Source organism: Nannospalax galili, unplaced genomic scaffold (genome assembly GCF_000622305.1).
Source record: "Nannospalax galili isolate Female #2095 unplaced genomic scaffold, S.galili_v1.0 scaffold1534, whole genome shotgun sequence".
Classification (NCBI taxonomy): domain Eukaryota; kingdom Metazoa; phylum Chordata; class Mammalia; order Rodentia; family Spalacidae; genus Nannospalax; species Nannospalax galili.
In genome coordinates, this window is record NW_008333781.1 from 422,749 (window position 1) to 440,173 (window position 17,425).

General features: G+C 40.1%; 1 protein-coding gene across 4 annotated transcripts in view; it reads right to left on the reverse strand.

The window, feature by feature from the left end:
• The window catches only part of Shroom4 (shroom family member 4), a 314,107-nt gene that overhangs the window by 62,286 nt on the left and 234,396 nt on the right, over window positions 1-17,425 (reverse strand). For all 4 annotated transcript variants that reach the window (XM_029561277.1, XM_029561278.1, XM_029561279.1 and 1 more), the window contains one exon: window positions 2,099-2,233. In XM_029561277.1, coding sequence (XP_029417137.1) covers window positions 2,099-2,233 — 135 coding nt within the window. The remainder of the gene's footprint in view (window positions 1-2,098; window positions 2,234-17,425) is intronic.

Here is a 17,425-nt window from a genome sequence, read left to right on the forward strand (position 1 = left end):
CACTTTAAAAACCACTGGTGTCAATAAAATAAACCCTACGAAGGGTAACTGACTTTGAGAAAGCAATTTTCACAAGCTCTAACTAGTAGCACATTGAGGGTTGGAATTTAAGTATTTCTCTATTCCATTCCATTATCATTTTATTTTGCTTCATTTCATTCATTTCATTGTATTCCATTCCTTTGCATTTGTAGTTCTGGGCATGGAATGCAGAGGCTGGCACGTGCTAGACAAAGGCTCTATTGCTGGGCTACAGCCCCATCTCCATTCTTGGACTATATTCTTAGCTCCTATTTTTCTTGATAATAAAAATTCTAAGTATTCACCAAGGAGAGGTACGATGTGCCTGACACTTTACAACCTTCCATGCTAATATCAAATGGGGAGGTTATTTCCCCCACTTTATAGCTCAGGAGGTGACACAAACTCACTAGTTCACTAAGCTGCTAAAGAAGCTGAGCCTCAGTTGGAACTCAGGTCTTTCTTAGTCCAAATGTCTTAGCTCCTCTCTGATAATATCTTTCACATGGGAAGAATCATAATATTTCTGTCAGAGGGCTGCCATGTAGATGAAATCACATAAGAAATGTAGAGCTGTTGTCAGTGCCCAGGCAGCTAGCAAAGGTTCACTGCATGGCAGTAGCTGCTCTCTTGACTGTTGTTATTCTTATCAATGTCATTCCTACTACTAGGATTGATACTATAGTGGTCTTTGCTTATCTAGGCTTCCCTTATCTCCTAAAGCCAAATCAAAGTACAGAGACCAAGGATCAGACACAATTTTGAATGTTAAGTACCATTTCCCACACACATATCCAGACTGAGCCAAGTTATGCCAGTAACTCTCTTTGACTAGAACCCCAGAGGTTACAGGTTGTTCTCAGAAAGGTCATAACTCAGAATGCCAAAGCTGAGCTGTGATGGCAGCCCAGGCCAGTTCCCCCTTACTCTTGCTCCTTTCATGGCCCCTTAGCCACTCTGCTCACTTGTCCTCTGGGCTAAGAAACCATCAATTTCTTGTTGGCAAGAGAACATGCTACCCACCTCACCACCCTTCCAGCTGAAAAAATACACACCCATCCACACCCAATCAAATAGGAGCCAAACCCAGAATGTATTTCTGCCTATTCTTCTAGAACAAAACTGACTGTGCCCTGAGACTCTGGCTTCTAATACCAAATAAAGTCACCAAACTGGGCAACCTCACTCCTTAGCTTCCTTAAACCTACAAAACAGAAATTGACTCTTTAAAAGATTTTTAAAAATTTATTTTTACTTTATGTGTATGAGCATTTCGCCTGATGTCTATAAGTGCACCCATGTCGTACAATGCCTTGTGGAGGCCAGAAGAGTATTGGATCCCCTGGAACTAGAGTTATGGACTATTGTTAACTATTATCTATGTGCTAGGAAGCAAACTCAGGTCCTCTGAAAGAACAGCCAGTGCTCTTAACCACTAAGTCATCTCTCTAGCCTCCAGAAATCCATTCTTGGGAAGGAGAGCTGATTATTGAAGGGAAAAGGCAGCTGAGGGCCATATCTTGACTGGTTCTGAGACTGTTAAAAAGAGTGAATTGCCCCTTGAGTAGTTGTTTCAACAATAACAGACAATATCAATTTCCATCGATTGAGATAGACCCTGTGACTCTGGGAGCTCCCCATTTTGGAGACTTTTGCTCTGTGATAGAGCCAATGGAAACCAGAGGAAGTTCTTGGTGAGTGATTATAAATAGAGAAACCTCATCCTGCATTAAGAGAGTAGTAGTTGGGTTGAGGAGTGGGGGGGGGAAGAAAGGAAACAAAAAGGGACTGAGAAAGAATAGCTAATAAAATAGTAGGAGAAGCAGGGCAGTGGTCATCTTTTTAAGCCAAATAAGGTTACACTGCAAGGAAATGTGATCAAGAGGTCAAGAAGCAGACCCAAAGTCATGGACTTAGCAGTGTACTTAGACGAGAACCCAGGGACACTAGACAGTCATGCAATTTTCTTTTATACCACTATCAGCTCTAATACATCCAGCAGGAACCAGATTGGAGCAGGAGACTAGTCAGGTTGTTCACCCTCTATTCCACCTTCAGGGGAGGGCCCTAGACTCACCTTGTGCTACAACCAGAATGACAGGACAAGCTGAAGGCTTTAGAAGAGAAATGCATGGTGGTGGCCACTTCAGGGCACCCCTCCAGCAGCTTGGCCACATGCCATGAGTGCGGCCTACTGACAGGGGTGTCTCTCCTACAATAAGAAAAAGGCAGGAAGTCAGCACTGAAATCACTTCCTAAGGAACTTCAGTCCCTACCCCCTCTTTCCCTTCAATGAGGTAGAATACCTTACAGGAAGCTAGTTTGGGCATCTAAGTGCCCCTTCTCTCAGCTCCACTACTCAAATATCATTAATCCTATGGGTGATTCCTGGAGACATAGATATCTACTTCATAGTAATATTTTGTTCATAAACATATTCTAAGTATATACACTAATGCTAAGCACATAGTAGATGCTAAATAAATACTTGTGGCATACATGAGAGCTGCTGACCAAGCCTACCCTCACTTGTCTTTGAAGAAAAAGATCTGACTATGACCAGTCTTCCCATTTTTTTCTGTAAAAAGAGGCAAGTAATTAAGATGTTTGAACAAGTCAGAATTGGAATGTCAACTGTTCAATATTTTCTCATTCATTCTCTAAGCATTTATTGTGTGCTTACTATGTGTCATAGATAATACATGTGGTCCTGAGGATACAGACACAAACCAAACCAGACTGTACCCTTGAGGGCTTGCAGATTCATGAAAGATGGAGTTAATTGAAGTAAAGCTTAATACACACCCTGAGAGAGTTGAAGGATATGATGGGTACAGAAGCAATTTTTAGGCAAAGGGGTAGCAAGGAGTCCCAACTCTTGTGAAAGGGGCACAAAACAAAGTGGCCATCAGCATAGACTAGACTGGGAGAGCAGACTGGGTGCTCAGCAGGCCATAGGTAAATCACGGGAAACGGGTATGAAGCAAAGGCCTTGAATATAGCTAGAGGGTCCATCTGGTGCTAAAGGCTGGGCCCACAACTCTTGCACTGACTTGTTTATACAGAACTCATCCCTGTTCCTTGGCATACTTTATATGATTACATGCCACTCCTACAAATGGAAAAGAACACATTTGGGGCATGGTAAAGCTAGGAGACAGAGATGACTGATGGGCAGGAGAATAGGAGAGGGAGAAGGAGGGGTCAGGGATGAGCAAGAGGGGGTAGGAAGCTAGAGGAGAAGAGGAGGGGAGGGAGAGGGAAGGGAGGAAAGAAGGGTAAGGAGATGGGGAAGGGAAAGGGAGTGGAGGAAAGGGAAAGGTGGCAGATGGGCCAGGCAGATGCTAGAGTTAAGGAGAAATGACATTCGGAAAAACATGACAGAAAGGGGAAAGATTTTGTGAAAGATTATGGGGAAATATACCACAGAGATAAAATGGAGTCTAGGCAAATGAACGGTACTATAAGAGAAAGAGGTATTAAATAAGCAGATCATGGAGAGATAAGTAGATCATAGATTATTTACTGATTTACTCATAGGCTCCATATTAGGCACTGATAGAGCAGATAAGGACTCCTGTTGTCAGCAAGCTTGCTATATAGCTGAACAAATGGGCTTTCTATCTCCCTTGAGTAGTGGTAGGAGGATTTCCGCCTCTCTAGAAATGAACAAATACAGAAGATCCAGGCAATTCAAGACAAAAGCCTAAAATGGTAGTCCTGAGGAACAAGTCGTTCAGGGGATAGAAGACTGTATGGTAATAGGCCAGACACAGACAAGGAGGTACGGAAAGGGCAGAAAAAGCTACTTGTCAAAGGCCAAAGTCAGGTCAGTAGCAGTGGCTAAAATTCGCAGAGAGAAAAGCCAGGTAAAGTTTCAGCTGGCTTACTCCCTTTTTAACTCTACTTTTACTGTTAACCATTTTTCTAGTAGAATTTAATCCCTGAGGTTGGACTACTTTGGATTAAGTCACAACTCTATCACTTACTATCTTCTGTTGTTTATAATAAGTGACTTTATACCTCAGAACTATAACTTTTAAAGTATTTTATTTATTATTTTTTATTTTATGTGTGTGAGTATATTGCTTGCATGTATGTAAGTGCAACCGTGTCGTGCAATGTCCACAGAAGTCAGAAGAGGGTGTCTGTCGGATCCCCTGGAACTGGAGTTATGGATGGTTGTTTGCTGCCACGTGGGTGCTAGGAACTAAGTCCAGGTCCTCTGCAAAAGCAGCCAGTGCTCTCAACCACTGATCCATCTCTCCAGCCCCTCAGAACTATAATTTTGATGATGGTACTAAAATGGGAATATCCTCAATGGTCATTAATTTGTACATCTATGGAAATGAAGTTCTAAAGACTGTACAAATCAAAGTAAATAAATGCACTGCTCAAGTATCATCTCTTTCAGGGAGCTTGTCCCAAGTCATCTACTCCTTACAATTTAGCCCAACATAGCATGCTATTTTGTATTGCTTAACATCATTTCATGAATTTTAGCTTTGTCCTATTAACTATACTCTACCAGTAGGCAATGATTCAAAAACAACTGTAGCATTTTAGATCTGTGACTATGTGAGCCAAACCATCTGAGCTTCATGTTTTCTTGAGAAGGGTGCTTCTCACCTGGCTAGGTTATTATGGGAATTAGAGACAGTATTCTCACCTGCCTAAGTTACTTTGATATTAGAAGAAATATTCTCAAAGCATCCAGTAAACAGTTTAATGAATTACCAAGTGGTCAGTAAATAGCAGGCACTCTAATAATGGCTATTAGCTCAAACTTGTACATTTATATGGATCAATGGTACCTCTAACTAAGGATGCTTGACCAACTACTGTCACAGTTCTAATCTACCACTCCCTTGTCACACTACGAAAGATAATATACAAAGTCCCCTTAGTGTCTTTAGGGTTTCTGTAGGAGTAGCAAATATCCCAGAGGAGAAAGAGGAAGGCAGTTGGGGCTTTGGGGACACTAGGAGAAAAATGAAAGGCTGGTAGGAGGAAAATCCATGTAGAGAAAATTAGAGCCACAGCTAGTGCCATTTAATCCTACTTTAGGAAAGAGAAAAAAATTCCCTGTGAAGTCCAATACTTGGCCTATCATCATCTGTGAATTTTCCTACTTATCCCACTTGTGTTCAAATCCTAATTGTGTGACTTTGAAAAAAAATCATTTTCAGAGTTGAAGATTAGTACTTGGGGCAAGAGTTCTGGACTAGAACACTATTAGTACTGTTAGTACTTGGGGCAAGAGTTCTGGACTAGGCCCATGTGTGTTAGGTAAGTACTCTACTACCAAGTTGTACACCAGTATATTGAGTTACATATTCTTTATACATAAATTGGGAGGCAGCTCTTTCTCATGGGTTGTGGTTTGGATTAAACGCAATCCCATGTATGAATCAATTAGCATAGTGCCTGATATAGCTATTCTATACACTAAAAAAAATATACAACAGAGGCCTTTCTTGAATACTGGACTATGTGAGGCACCAAGAAATTCACATGTATTAGTGGCTAATCCTCATTTTAACCTCACGTAAGAAATATTTGGAGAAACAGAGATAGGAGACTTAAACTATTTTCCAGAAGCATGTAGCTCATAACCATGTAGCTCTATATGGTTATAATTAGGGTAAAAATTTAGATCCAGCGTTGGCAAGATGGATCAACAGGTAAAGAAAGAAGTTGCCACCCAAGCCCAATGATCTGAGTTCAATCCCCAGAACCCATTTAAATGTGGAGTACAGAACTAATTACACACAAAGTTGTCCTCTGACCTCTACAAATGTGCAGGCGTGCGCACGCACACACACACACACACACACACACACACACACACACACGATTAATAATAAAAATTTGAAGGGCTAGGGAAAAAGACTTCAGCTCTTTCTAGAATACCACATGACCCCTCCTGCCCTAAGGGATCTGTCTCAGAAAGCTTACATATTTCATGTTTGCCATAACCACCACTCAAGAAGCAGTCAGAAAAAGATTTAAATGGTCCTGGACTTAAAAATATCCCCTCCAGTGGGGAAGGAGGATGATGAAAGATAAGTAAAAGTGTCAGAAAATTTCAACCATCAATTACACAGCCAAGATCCAAATATAAGGATGACTCTAACACATATCCTTTCCCCAAAAACTGGATTAGGCACTATCAATGAACACATTATATAAATTATTGCCCCAAGATGCCTGCATTAGGAAGAAAACAAAGACACGGAAGAACCACAGCAGAAGAAAGCAAAGAGGTCAGAGCCAAATCAGCCATAGTTACTGGCTGTACCTACCATGGAAGTTGCTCAGGATGGACAGATGACTTAGGTGAATGAGGTACCCACCTAGGTATCCACTCCCACCATCAAGCACTCCAGTCGGTGTCTTCTCTTAGCTGCCTTATACTTTAAGAACTCCTGGGGTGTGAGGCCAGCAGCCCAAGATCCTGAGTGTCATCCAAGGGGCTCAGGCATAATCAGGTCCCCGTTTCCAGGACAAAAAGTAGTAACCTAGAGAGCAAGGTATGGCCATCAGCCTGCTTGGGCTTTGCTGTGACCACAGCCTTAGGGAATAACAACCAGTGTCAAGGGCTGGATAGAAGTGAAGACTGCTCCAGGAACCAGCCAGCGCCCTGGTGGCAAAGGCAAGGAGGAAAGGCAGTTCCAGCAGCACAAACAGCTCCCCCGCCCCAGTTCCTGACTCCCACCTCCTTTGAGCCCCGGCCCACCCCCTCCACAGCTCTGAGGCCAACAAGGAAGCTGGGCCCCCAGCCACTGCTAGAACTCAGGAAAGGAGCAAGGAAATGATGTTTGGGAAAGATAAAGTGGGTGTCTAAAAAGAATTTTTTTAAATACACGTAAGTGAGAGAGAAAAATACCCCAGACACATACACTTAAAAGAATTTCTGTGCTTCCTGGACTGAATTGACCCCACCCAGCCATCTCCGCAGGTCCTCAGGGACCCAGCAAAGGAAAGCTCAGAACACCCAGGCCTAGAGGCTTCAGGTCCAGAAGTGGTAATATAGATGATTTTTACAAAGGCTGGGGAGTGGGAGGTGGCAGTGACTTAAATAGTTTTCAAGGTGAAGTATATTTTGAGATATAAAGGCTAATGAATATTTCAGGCTTTCACTTCTAAGAGGCAACTGAGCATCTATTCCTTTCCAAAGAAAACTAAATTTCACACTAAATATTCCAGCTCTAGAAAAGGTGCCCATTTAAAAAATAGTAGTGCTTGGGGTCAGCATCCCTCAATTTGCAGGAATATACTCTGACCTCCAGCAACCCTTCTATGGGCATCTGTTTCTTCTCTGAAAAATAAAACATTGAACTCAATTGACAGAAGCTACCCTTGCAACTATGGCATAATATATTGTAGTGATTGTAGGCCCAAACCAGGTGTTCATAATGATGTCCTTACTGATCAGTGGGCCAGCTAGGACCCAGAGCATTCCTGTATGAGTGTGCTGTTCCCCTAAGGCCAGGTCCAGGAATCAGAATTTAATTTCTGTTGAAGATGTTGAGGGGTTAGGGTTTTCCTGTTATTATTCTCTTGAGCCCCCCTCCAATTTTCATTGGTTTTGGGCCCAATTCCAATAATTTATGATTCCCATGAGGGCTTACACAAGCTCCCTCAAGACAAACAATATGCTGAGGGCTTTTCCTTTCAGGAAATTAAGCATGAAGTTCTCTTCCTCTATCTTTTCATTGTACCTCACTTAAGTTTATCAACTTATGAGGGTATTATTGTGGGGTTATGTTTGAAGGTTTGGAGAGAATATGGATCTGGCTTGGAGCCTCAGCTTCATTTTACATGGTCTTTTTTGGTCTAGGGAATGCCTTAGAATCTTAATTTCATCATTTGTAAAGCACACTTGATATGTAGCAGCACTTGATAAATGGTATCTGTTATTACCATAAGCTCAATGAAAAATAATGGGCACAGTACTATTAGTACCAAGAAAATGGGTTTCTTCAATCTAAACATGGATGGAAGAGAAATAATTAGTTAAGAGAAGGCTCAAAGTCAAACCTAGTACATTCAATCAGCAATTGTCAGACTTTGTTGGGCATGTGTGGGTCATGGAGGACGAGTCTTGTTAGACTCTAGACTCTGATTTAGAGGGTTTAGAATAGGGACAAGTCTATGAATTTTGAAAGAGTTACAGAGAGATATTGTTGCTGGTCCTGTGATAATCACATCTCAAGTATCAATACACTTGCAAATAATCCTTGGACCCAAGAAATTACCAGGATAAATAGTCTATTCCATATCAGAACTCAGGTTTGGGTGTCTAGCATTCCCTTGTCTTCTGGTTGACAATTGTCTTCTTCTTCCCAGTTAGGAACTCTGGCCTACGCAAGTGCTTGACTCATGAAGTTTATTGAGCCTCATGTCTGAGCAAAAAGTAAAGGACAATTACTTTGACATCAGTCTGACCCATTGGGAGGCTAGTTAAGGCTGAAGAAACAACGACAAGAGGTAATGTTCATTGAACTGACTGAGGTAGGGAGGTAGTGAGAGTATGGAAGTGATAGGCAGGTGGGCACAGGCAGAAGAGTATTTAAATAAGGGAAGAGAAGAGAAAAACTCGAGCACTGGTTTAACCAGTTTGGAATTTTTGTCAAGAGGTTGGAAAATAGGGTAGGGGAGAAAGGAGGCTCTACTACTTAGCAGAGTAGAATTGCAGATAGTATGATGTAATCTACTCTACTTTGGGCAATGTTCTTTTACAAAGACTGAGAGGGCAAGAACATGGCCTGGGGTAGGAAGAGGGTAGGTAAAAGCTAGCGAAACACTCAGAAGTTGTTTCCACAAAGAATCCTTCTAAAGATTGTTGTAAGAGGGCAAGGAGAGGAAGACAGAGCAATTCTGGAAGGAGCTACTCTACAGATATGCTAGTCAGCTCTGACCCAAGCATCTTTTTTTTTTTTTTTGATCCCAGTATCTTTTCACAGCATCACATGTCTTTGGTCTTAATTAAGTAGACCTTTTAAAAGACTCTGGATAGGAGAGAACAATTAAAAAGGGAATCATGGCTCTGCCCCATCCAGGGCAAGTAGAAAATGTGACCCCTATTATTTGGGGTTGTGCTTAGCCTGAGGATGACTTAAAATGTAGTGTGGGCTCTTTCCTCTTTTGAAAGTATTTGGATAAGGACACACACAAAAGAGTATCCTCGAATAGCTCTGTTTACATCCTGTGGCTCTTCTAGTCTCCTCCAAAACAGCACATTCCACCTACTCCACATGAAGATGTCCAAGCACATTCTGACCCACAAGGCAGGAAGAGAAACCTACAGATAAGGGGCGGTGTAGTACAGAACAATTCATGGCTTATTTATCTGAGAGAGAAAGGGAAAAGCCCTCTCACCCCCAAACCTACTCAACTCTTCTTATGCCATTATTACCCATTCTCCTTTGCATCACCTTCATTATATCTTTTCTCCCTTGAAAGATGCCCCCCCAAGGCTTCTTACTAGTTTCCTGACTTTTATGGGTGCTCTAATTTAAACAAACATATTTAGAGATTCAAAGTTAGCATCCACATATAAGAGAGAACACACAATGTTTGTCTTTCTAGGTCTGAATTACCTAATTCAGAATGATTTTTTGCAGCTCCATCCATTTACCTACAAATTTTATAATTTCATTTTTCTTTACAGCAGAATAATATTCCATCCTGCATATGTTCTACATTTTTATTAGCCATTCATCAGTTGATGATGTCTCGTAGCTCAGTAAGACACAGGATATTGAAAGGGAAGTAAAATAACAGGATGTTCAGAAGGGAGGTGAAATATTCAAATCTGTAAGGTCACTCATTAAGCTTAGGAAATAAATAACTCAATAGCTCGAGAAAGCTGCTGAAACTGACAAGATACATAAGAATATCAACATATAAGCCCTAAGGGCTACTAAGAGACATGTTCAGACAAGCTGTGCGCCACCTAGAAGAGTCTATGATCAGCCAAACTGCCTAGAAGACTCTCAGACCAGCTGAGCTGCCTGGAAGAGACTCAGACCAACTGAGTCAACTGAAAGAGACTCTCCAATCTGCAGAGCTGTTTCCAAGTTGTGTACTGTGGTCCAGTTTTCCAGCTTTTGAGCTGTGCTCATCCTTGGGTGGGCTTTTGTTGATGCAGGTGTCTTTGAGTAATTTTTGCTCTTATATAACCTTTATAAGACTCGCTGGTTCAAAAAGTTAGATTTTAGTGGTATTCTTAATTTGGTCTGCTATTGGTTCCCTATCTGGAGTGAACAGATATTTGGTCAGGTCTCCCCAGAAATAGTGTATAACTGGAACCAGAACAGGGACTGACAGAACCAAAGATGTGTTTGGGAGGAGGGATTGAACAGTTCTGGCTCTGGGTAGGAAGGCACTGAACTGAGACTAAACAGCCCAAGGATGGAACATCAGCAGGGGGAATCCCAATTTGGCTACCTTTCCCTATGTTGTATGTGGTTGTGTGCTTTCTTGCTATGTGAGTGGTTGTAGGGCCCCTACAATGGGTGCTGAGACATGTGACCAAGGCTGAGTCCTCTACCCAGATGAAAAGTTTGGGTGGGTTAGCCCTTGATGGCCTCTCATAACGTGAAGGTAAGACCCTACTGCTGAAGACAGAACATATTTCAGACACAGGATTTGGAACAATAGAGCTGCAACTGACCTGAAACCACTTCTCCTGAAGGCTAGCTCTCACAGCTTTGGAGAGCACTATAAAGATGCCAAGAGAAAACATTGATCCAACACCAGTTTCAAGACCAAATAACCACATCAATGCCCAGCACAGCATAAGTCATTGGTGCAGTAGTGGCACTTTTATCTTGGAGGCAATCAACAACTACCTAATTTGACTAAATGCCCACTCAAAGGGAGGAAACTCAAGTGTGGTAATGTAAACACAACCCATGGCTGGAGTGGCCATAGATCTTAGAGAAAACCCCAAGACTGTCACATCACTAGACTGATGTGATTTCTTACTATGTGCAAAATATGTATCCTTATAATTACAGACAAATATCCAAGTCACCATTCATCAAAGAAGCTTGTTTTATACCAGTCAGAGATTATTGCCAAGTACCACAACTGGTCACACACAGACATTGTCTATGAACTGCCCGGGCCTAAGTGACTAAAAATTTGCAATAGGCATAAAGGCTTCTGATATAAATACCATTAAGGTCAGATTATAAAGTGAAAAAGTTTGGGCATCCATATTATCATAGTAAAGATTTGTTTATGCCAAGAAAATTAAATCATTTCTCGAATAAATGTATTCCACAGTGGCAAAAAAAAAAAAAGAAAGAAAAAGAAAATTTGGGTGGGTGCTCTGCAAGGGAAATTTTGATGTGTCTATCTTTCCCTATATGGTATGGAAGAATGTGCTTCTTGTTATGTCAGCATTTACATGGTCCCTACAATGGGTGCTAAGACATGTAACAAATACCAAGTCCTCTACTCAGAGGGAAAGTCTGGGTGAGGAGTTTGTAAAGGAAATTCCAGTGAGGTATCTTTTCTGTGGTGTGGTGTGGCATACCTGTTTGATGAATAGAGTCTGGTTCGTGAGTATAGAGATGATGCTAAAAGGTTAAAGGTTTAGAGCAAATTTTCTGATCTGTGAGGGTAATATATAAGGGACGAGAGTGACAAGGGACAAGAGCCTGTTGACAACAGGCTGCCATAGAGGTTATGTGCGGTCACTGTTATGTGTAGTAAAAAATATATCAAAGCTTCAGTGGTACAAATGCACCTCCTGCCAGGTGCTGCCAGAGGTGGAAGTAAGCATGCTCAATATTTCCCTAAAGTTGCATCACAGAGAGCACAAGAGACCCAAGTTTGTTGTCTACACATATCTCCACATCAGGACCAAGCTTTCTGTCTTGGGAGATGTTAACCCTACTCTCTTCCATAATCATCACGTGAATGCGCTTCCAACTACGAAGATGAGTAAATAGAACCTGGACCTTTACCCAGGCAACAGAAGCCACAGCACTGGTTTGGATCATTATTCTGCATGTGGACCAGAAAAAGTGTATGGGATATTAGGTAGAATGCATTGATACAAAGGGGAGAGGGGAATAATGGAGTAGGAAGGGTTAAAGGGGGTATGGAATGGCAGGGCAAGACAGAGGAGGGACTATAGGGAGGGATAACTAACACTAAATGTCTTTAGAAAAATTCATATGGAAAACCACCACTATAGAAGCTTTTTTAAATATATAAATATATAATATAAAAGGAGATTTAAATGAGTTATCCTGTAACAGGGGGACATTGCCTCCTGTTACACCATAGGCTAGTAAAGAAAAAGCCCAATGTCACTAATGGACTCCCTCTTTTGAAGCTCTTGACGAGGGGTTCCACAGACCCTCAAACAATACTGAACATTACCCTTGCTCTTGGTTACCCACCAGAACTTGACAGTAAGACATTATAACTGAAGACACTAAAAACATGAGCTATAGAATAAACAAGTACACATCAAGCTGGTACTGATTTCAAAGCTTCATCTCTACTGGCTAGCTCTGATAGTGCTGGAAAGTGGTATGTATATTAACTGAAGAGAAAATTAATCATCATCTTTTCTTGTATCAAATGGTGAGCATTATACCAACCTTTCATCCCTTCGATTGTAGGAGGAGGTGGCTTAAAAATAACTTAAACTTAAAAAAGTACACCTGACACCCTGAATCTAAGAGGATAAAGTAGGGAATATAATTCAATGTATAGACACAGGAAAGTACTTTTTGAACAGGACCCCAGTAGCCTAAGCATTAAGATCAACAGTTGACAAATGGTACATCATGAAACTAAAATGCTTCTTTTATACAGTAAAGGAGTCATTCAAGTGAAGATGCAGGCTTCAGAATGGCAAAAAATCTTTTCCATCTATACATCTGACAGAAGGATAGTATCTAGATGATACAAATAACTAAAAAAAAAACCCTAAACATCAAGTAAATCTGCAAATCAATTAAATATTGGAGCGTGGAACTAAAAGGTTCACAAAAGAAGAAATAAAAATGGATGAGGAATGTTTTTTAAATGTTTAACATAAGTAAAGGTTAACATCCTTAAGTATCAAGGAACTTAAAATTACAACTTTGAGATTTCATCTTACCCCAGTCAGAATGGCTGGGATCAAAAAATGCCTTCAAATGGTGGTGCGGATGTTGGGAAAGGGGAAAACTTATTCACCGTTGCTGAGAGTGTAAACTGGTGCAGGAACTATGGACTAGGTTATACTGTCCTGAGTTGCTAGTCAGTGGGGTCTTATGGACCCCCAAACATTACAAGCTATTGCCATTGCTTTTGGTTGCCCTCCAGAACTTGATAAGACCCTATTGCTGATAAGACACCACATATACAGACATCAAGCTGGTACCAACTTGGAAGCTTCATCTCTACTGGCTAGCTTTCCCAGTGCTAGAAGGTACTTTGTACACTACCAGGGGAGAAAAGTAATAATCTTATGAACCCTGCAAGCTACAGTAACAACCAACCTGGCAAGATATGCCTAGGGGTTCAATAATTACATGGATGTTATAGGAGTAACCAGCAAGTTTTATTGGATTTAAGGTCCATTCCACAACTCATTCCTGGCACCATTAATGGGGCCAAGAACCTGAGCTTAGGTAGGTCACAAACTCTAGGGAAGAGCCTGTTACTATTATTCTGCTAAATAGACATAATATTACTAAAGATTTATCATTATACACATGGATTATTGCATCTGTCAATCCTCATCAAAGAATCTTGTTTTTGTAGTATATGATGATTAACAAAGAAACCCAGAGCTTTCTAATGTGCAAAGAATAAGAGACTGATGAGTAATCGATACTAAATGGGAAATTTATTATCACACAACACCCCATTCCAAGGTTCAGGCATCATTGTAGAAGTAGAGGCAGGGAAAAATGTAAGTGACAGTGGCAGTGGATGACTAGCAAAACAGTATTTTCCAGACACAAAATGGCAGTTGCACATATAAATCCTCAATGGTTGAGACCGCATGCATAATATCTGCACAAGATCTAGCCAGAAATAATTCCAACATGGAAAGGGGAGGAAGTCATGAAGTCACACCTCCAACTGATGAGGCAATTGATGGGTACTGTAAAAGGCAGAGCCAGTTTTAGTAGGTGGTCCCTGAAAAGGTCCTCATTCTCCAGCAGATTGCCCTATACATGGCCCCATGCTGGATTAAAAACAAGAATATAAAACTAGAAGGGAATATTGGTGGTGAGTATAGGGGAGAAACTGGAGTGGAAACAATAGGGGTATACTTGATCCAAACACATTATGTGCATTATGGAATTCTCAATAAAAAGATCTACTTTCTTTAGCAAGTTTCTAGTATACATTGTTGTATATTGTATTTCCTGAATTTATTCATCCTGTATAAGTGAAACTTTTTGCCATTTGACGACTGTTCCCACTTCCTGTCACACTCTATAGCCAGTGGTACCACCTTCATATTATGCTTCTGGAAGTTAGACTTTTTCAGATTCCATGTAGAAGTCAAATCATCTGGTTTACCTTTCTGTACCTGGCTTATTTCACTTACCATAACATTCTTTAATTCCATCCACTTTGTTACAAATGATGGCATTCCCTGTGCTTCAAGGCTGAAGAGAAACTGTGTCTCGTCTGTGTGTGTGTGTTACATTTTCTTTATGCATACATTAATGACATTGTTTTATTAAATATCCAGTTATTGTGACTATTACTGCATTAAACATGGCAGCATAGATATCACTATCCGATATTAATTTTATTTCCTTTGGACATATACTACAAAGTAGAATTGCTTTATTATATGGTGTTTTTATTTTTCTTTTTTGAGGAATTTCTATACCACTTTCCATAATGGCTGTCCTAATTTACAGGGCTCTCTTTTCTCCACATTCTTACAAGCAATCTTCTTTTACCTTTTTTTCATTATACTCATTCTAACAACTGTGAGGTGATAACTCACCATGGCTTTGACTTGTTCAATATTATGTAGCATTGGGCTTTTCACATATGTTTTAATTCTGAAGTACATTCGTCTAATGAATAATTTTTGAATATCTTTACTATGAAAATATTTTGAACCTTATGAAATAGGTTTTCTACATCTATTGAAATATCATATAATCTTATCCTTACTTCTACCAATGTGGTGTATCACAATGATTTCTACATGGTGCACCATTATTGCAATGAAGAAGTGAGGTTATTAGGTTGAGGGTGGATTAAGGAGATGGAAGTAGGGAAGTCGATATTCTCTAGATGGAAAATAACATAATGTTTTGTTAGTAGTAGCTCCTTCAAGAGTGTAAACAGATTCTTTTTTATTGTATATGTTTTTGTACTTTGTGAATAAGGTTGCTTTCTGTCAAGTATGTATTGCTTTAAAAAAATAAAAATTCTTCAGCATGTATGGCCAAGTGCATAGGGTTTGGTGGGGGGATAGGGGCAGCATGGCTGGGGGAGGGGGTCTGGATTTGAGTGGGAAATGTATGAAATTTAAAAAGCTCCATAAAAAATAAAATAAAAATTCTTAAAAATCACCTTGCCAAAAAACTACTACTGATGATGAGAGGTTGAATCATTTTACTAAAATAAAAAAAATCTATACACAGTCTGAACTCCTTTTCTTTATTCTTCAACTCCAGGCACCAAAACTTAGTGGATCTTACTTTGGGATGAGATAATTCTTACATCTGGACTTTTACCTATTCCTAAATCACAGATCACTTGGACGGTTACATTTATTTCCTAATTGGTATAACTGTCTCTTTTATATCAGCAAAAGGCATATATATATATATATATATCTGAACTGTATAGCTGGTCTTTCCAGTCTCATGCTTAAAATCCTTCACTAACTCATCACCATTTATGTGAAAAATTAAAATTTATTAGCATGGCAATCCAAACCTTCTATGTTCCTAACTCATAATCTAACCTGTATTCCTACAGACTTGACTAGAAAGATGGGGTGAGGTAGATGAATCTGAAATTGAGAGAAAAAAGGAGAGTCTTTCAGAAGTCCCAGTGATCAAGAAGAACACTATGGTCCAGAGAGGGGAGTCAGGGAAACAATATCTTGAATTAGTCATGAAGAAGACCCAGGGAAGCAATTGGTGATGTAGTACATCCATGATGCTGAATAGAGAATCGATGAGGAATATGAATGCACAGCATCTTGCACTAGTACTTTTACACTAGGGACATTGCCTATAGAACACTGAGAGATCATGGAACTCTAAGCTATCTTGACCTACCTAGTGAAGAATTCACAATGCTGTTTATTAAAGTCTGTAGCTGGAGGTCATACTCAAGATCTGTTCTTGAAGTCAGTGTAGAATTGACTCAGATGAAAGGAATAAGGAATTGCATGTGAAAATCACTGAAATGTGAGGGAAAATGGTGTCCTGAGAGTAAGACATCTAATAAGGAATGATAGTAGGTAATAAAGCTAAAGAGGCTATTTGGAACAAAACATCTAGAATGTTAAGATGAGATTTTCATTTTGGAAATATGCATCTGTAGACATTTTATAGGGAGAAAAGAAGCATGTAACTCAGTTAGGAAATTAATGCAACAATCCACATGATCTGTGATTCAGAGGTAGAGTGAAGTGGCAGGCTTAAGAAAGTCTAGTCTAAGAGGTAGAAACAATAAATAAATTATGGTGCCTGCTACAGCCTAGGTATCTATTCTTTCCACATGTGCATACACATAATAAAATTAAATATTTTTAAAAATTCATGTTGGGCGTGGTGGCTCATGCCTTTAATCCCAGCACTAGGGAGGCAGAGGCAGGCAGATCTCTGTGAGCTCAAGGCCAGCCTGCTCTACATAGTGAGTTCCAGGACAGCTGGGGCTACAGGGAGACCTTGTCTCAAAAAGACCAAAAAAAATTCATGTTGGTACTTAATCTTCAAAATAATATTTTATTGGTATTTGGATATAGGGCCTTTGGGATGTAGTTAGGATTGGATATGGTATGGAAAGAATCATAGTGATTCAACGAGTGTCTTTATAAGAAGAATAGAGACCTAACTACTTACTACACTTATTCTATTTTGTCCTGTGATGCCCTGCACTCCCTGAATATCACCAGCAAGAACTTCATCTGATGCAGCCCCTTGATGTAAGACATCCCAGTTCCTGGAATTATAAAAAATAAATTCATTTTCTTTACCAGTAATCATATAGATTCAACGAGTGTCTTTATAAGAAGAATAGAGACCTAACTACTTACTACACTTATTCTATTTTGTCCTGTGATGCCCTGCACTCCCTGAATATCACCAGCAAGAACTTCATCTGATGCAGCCCCTTGATGTAAGACATCCCAGTTCCTGGAATTATAAAAAATAAATTCATTTTCTTTACC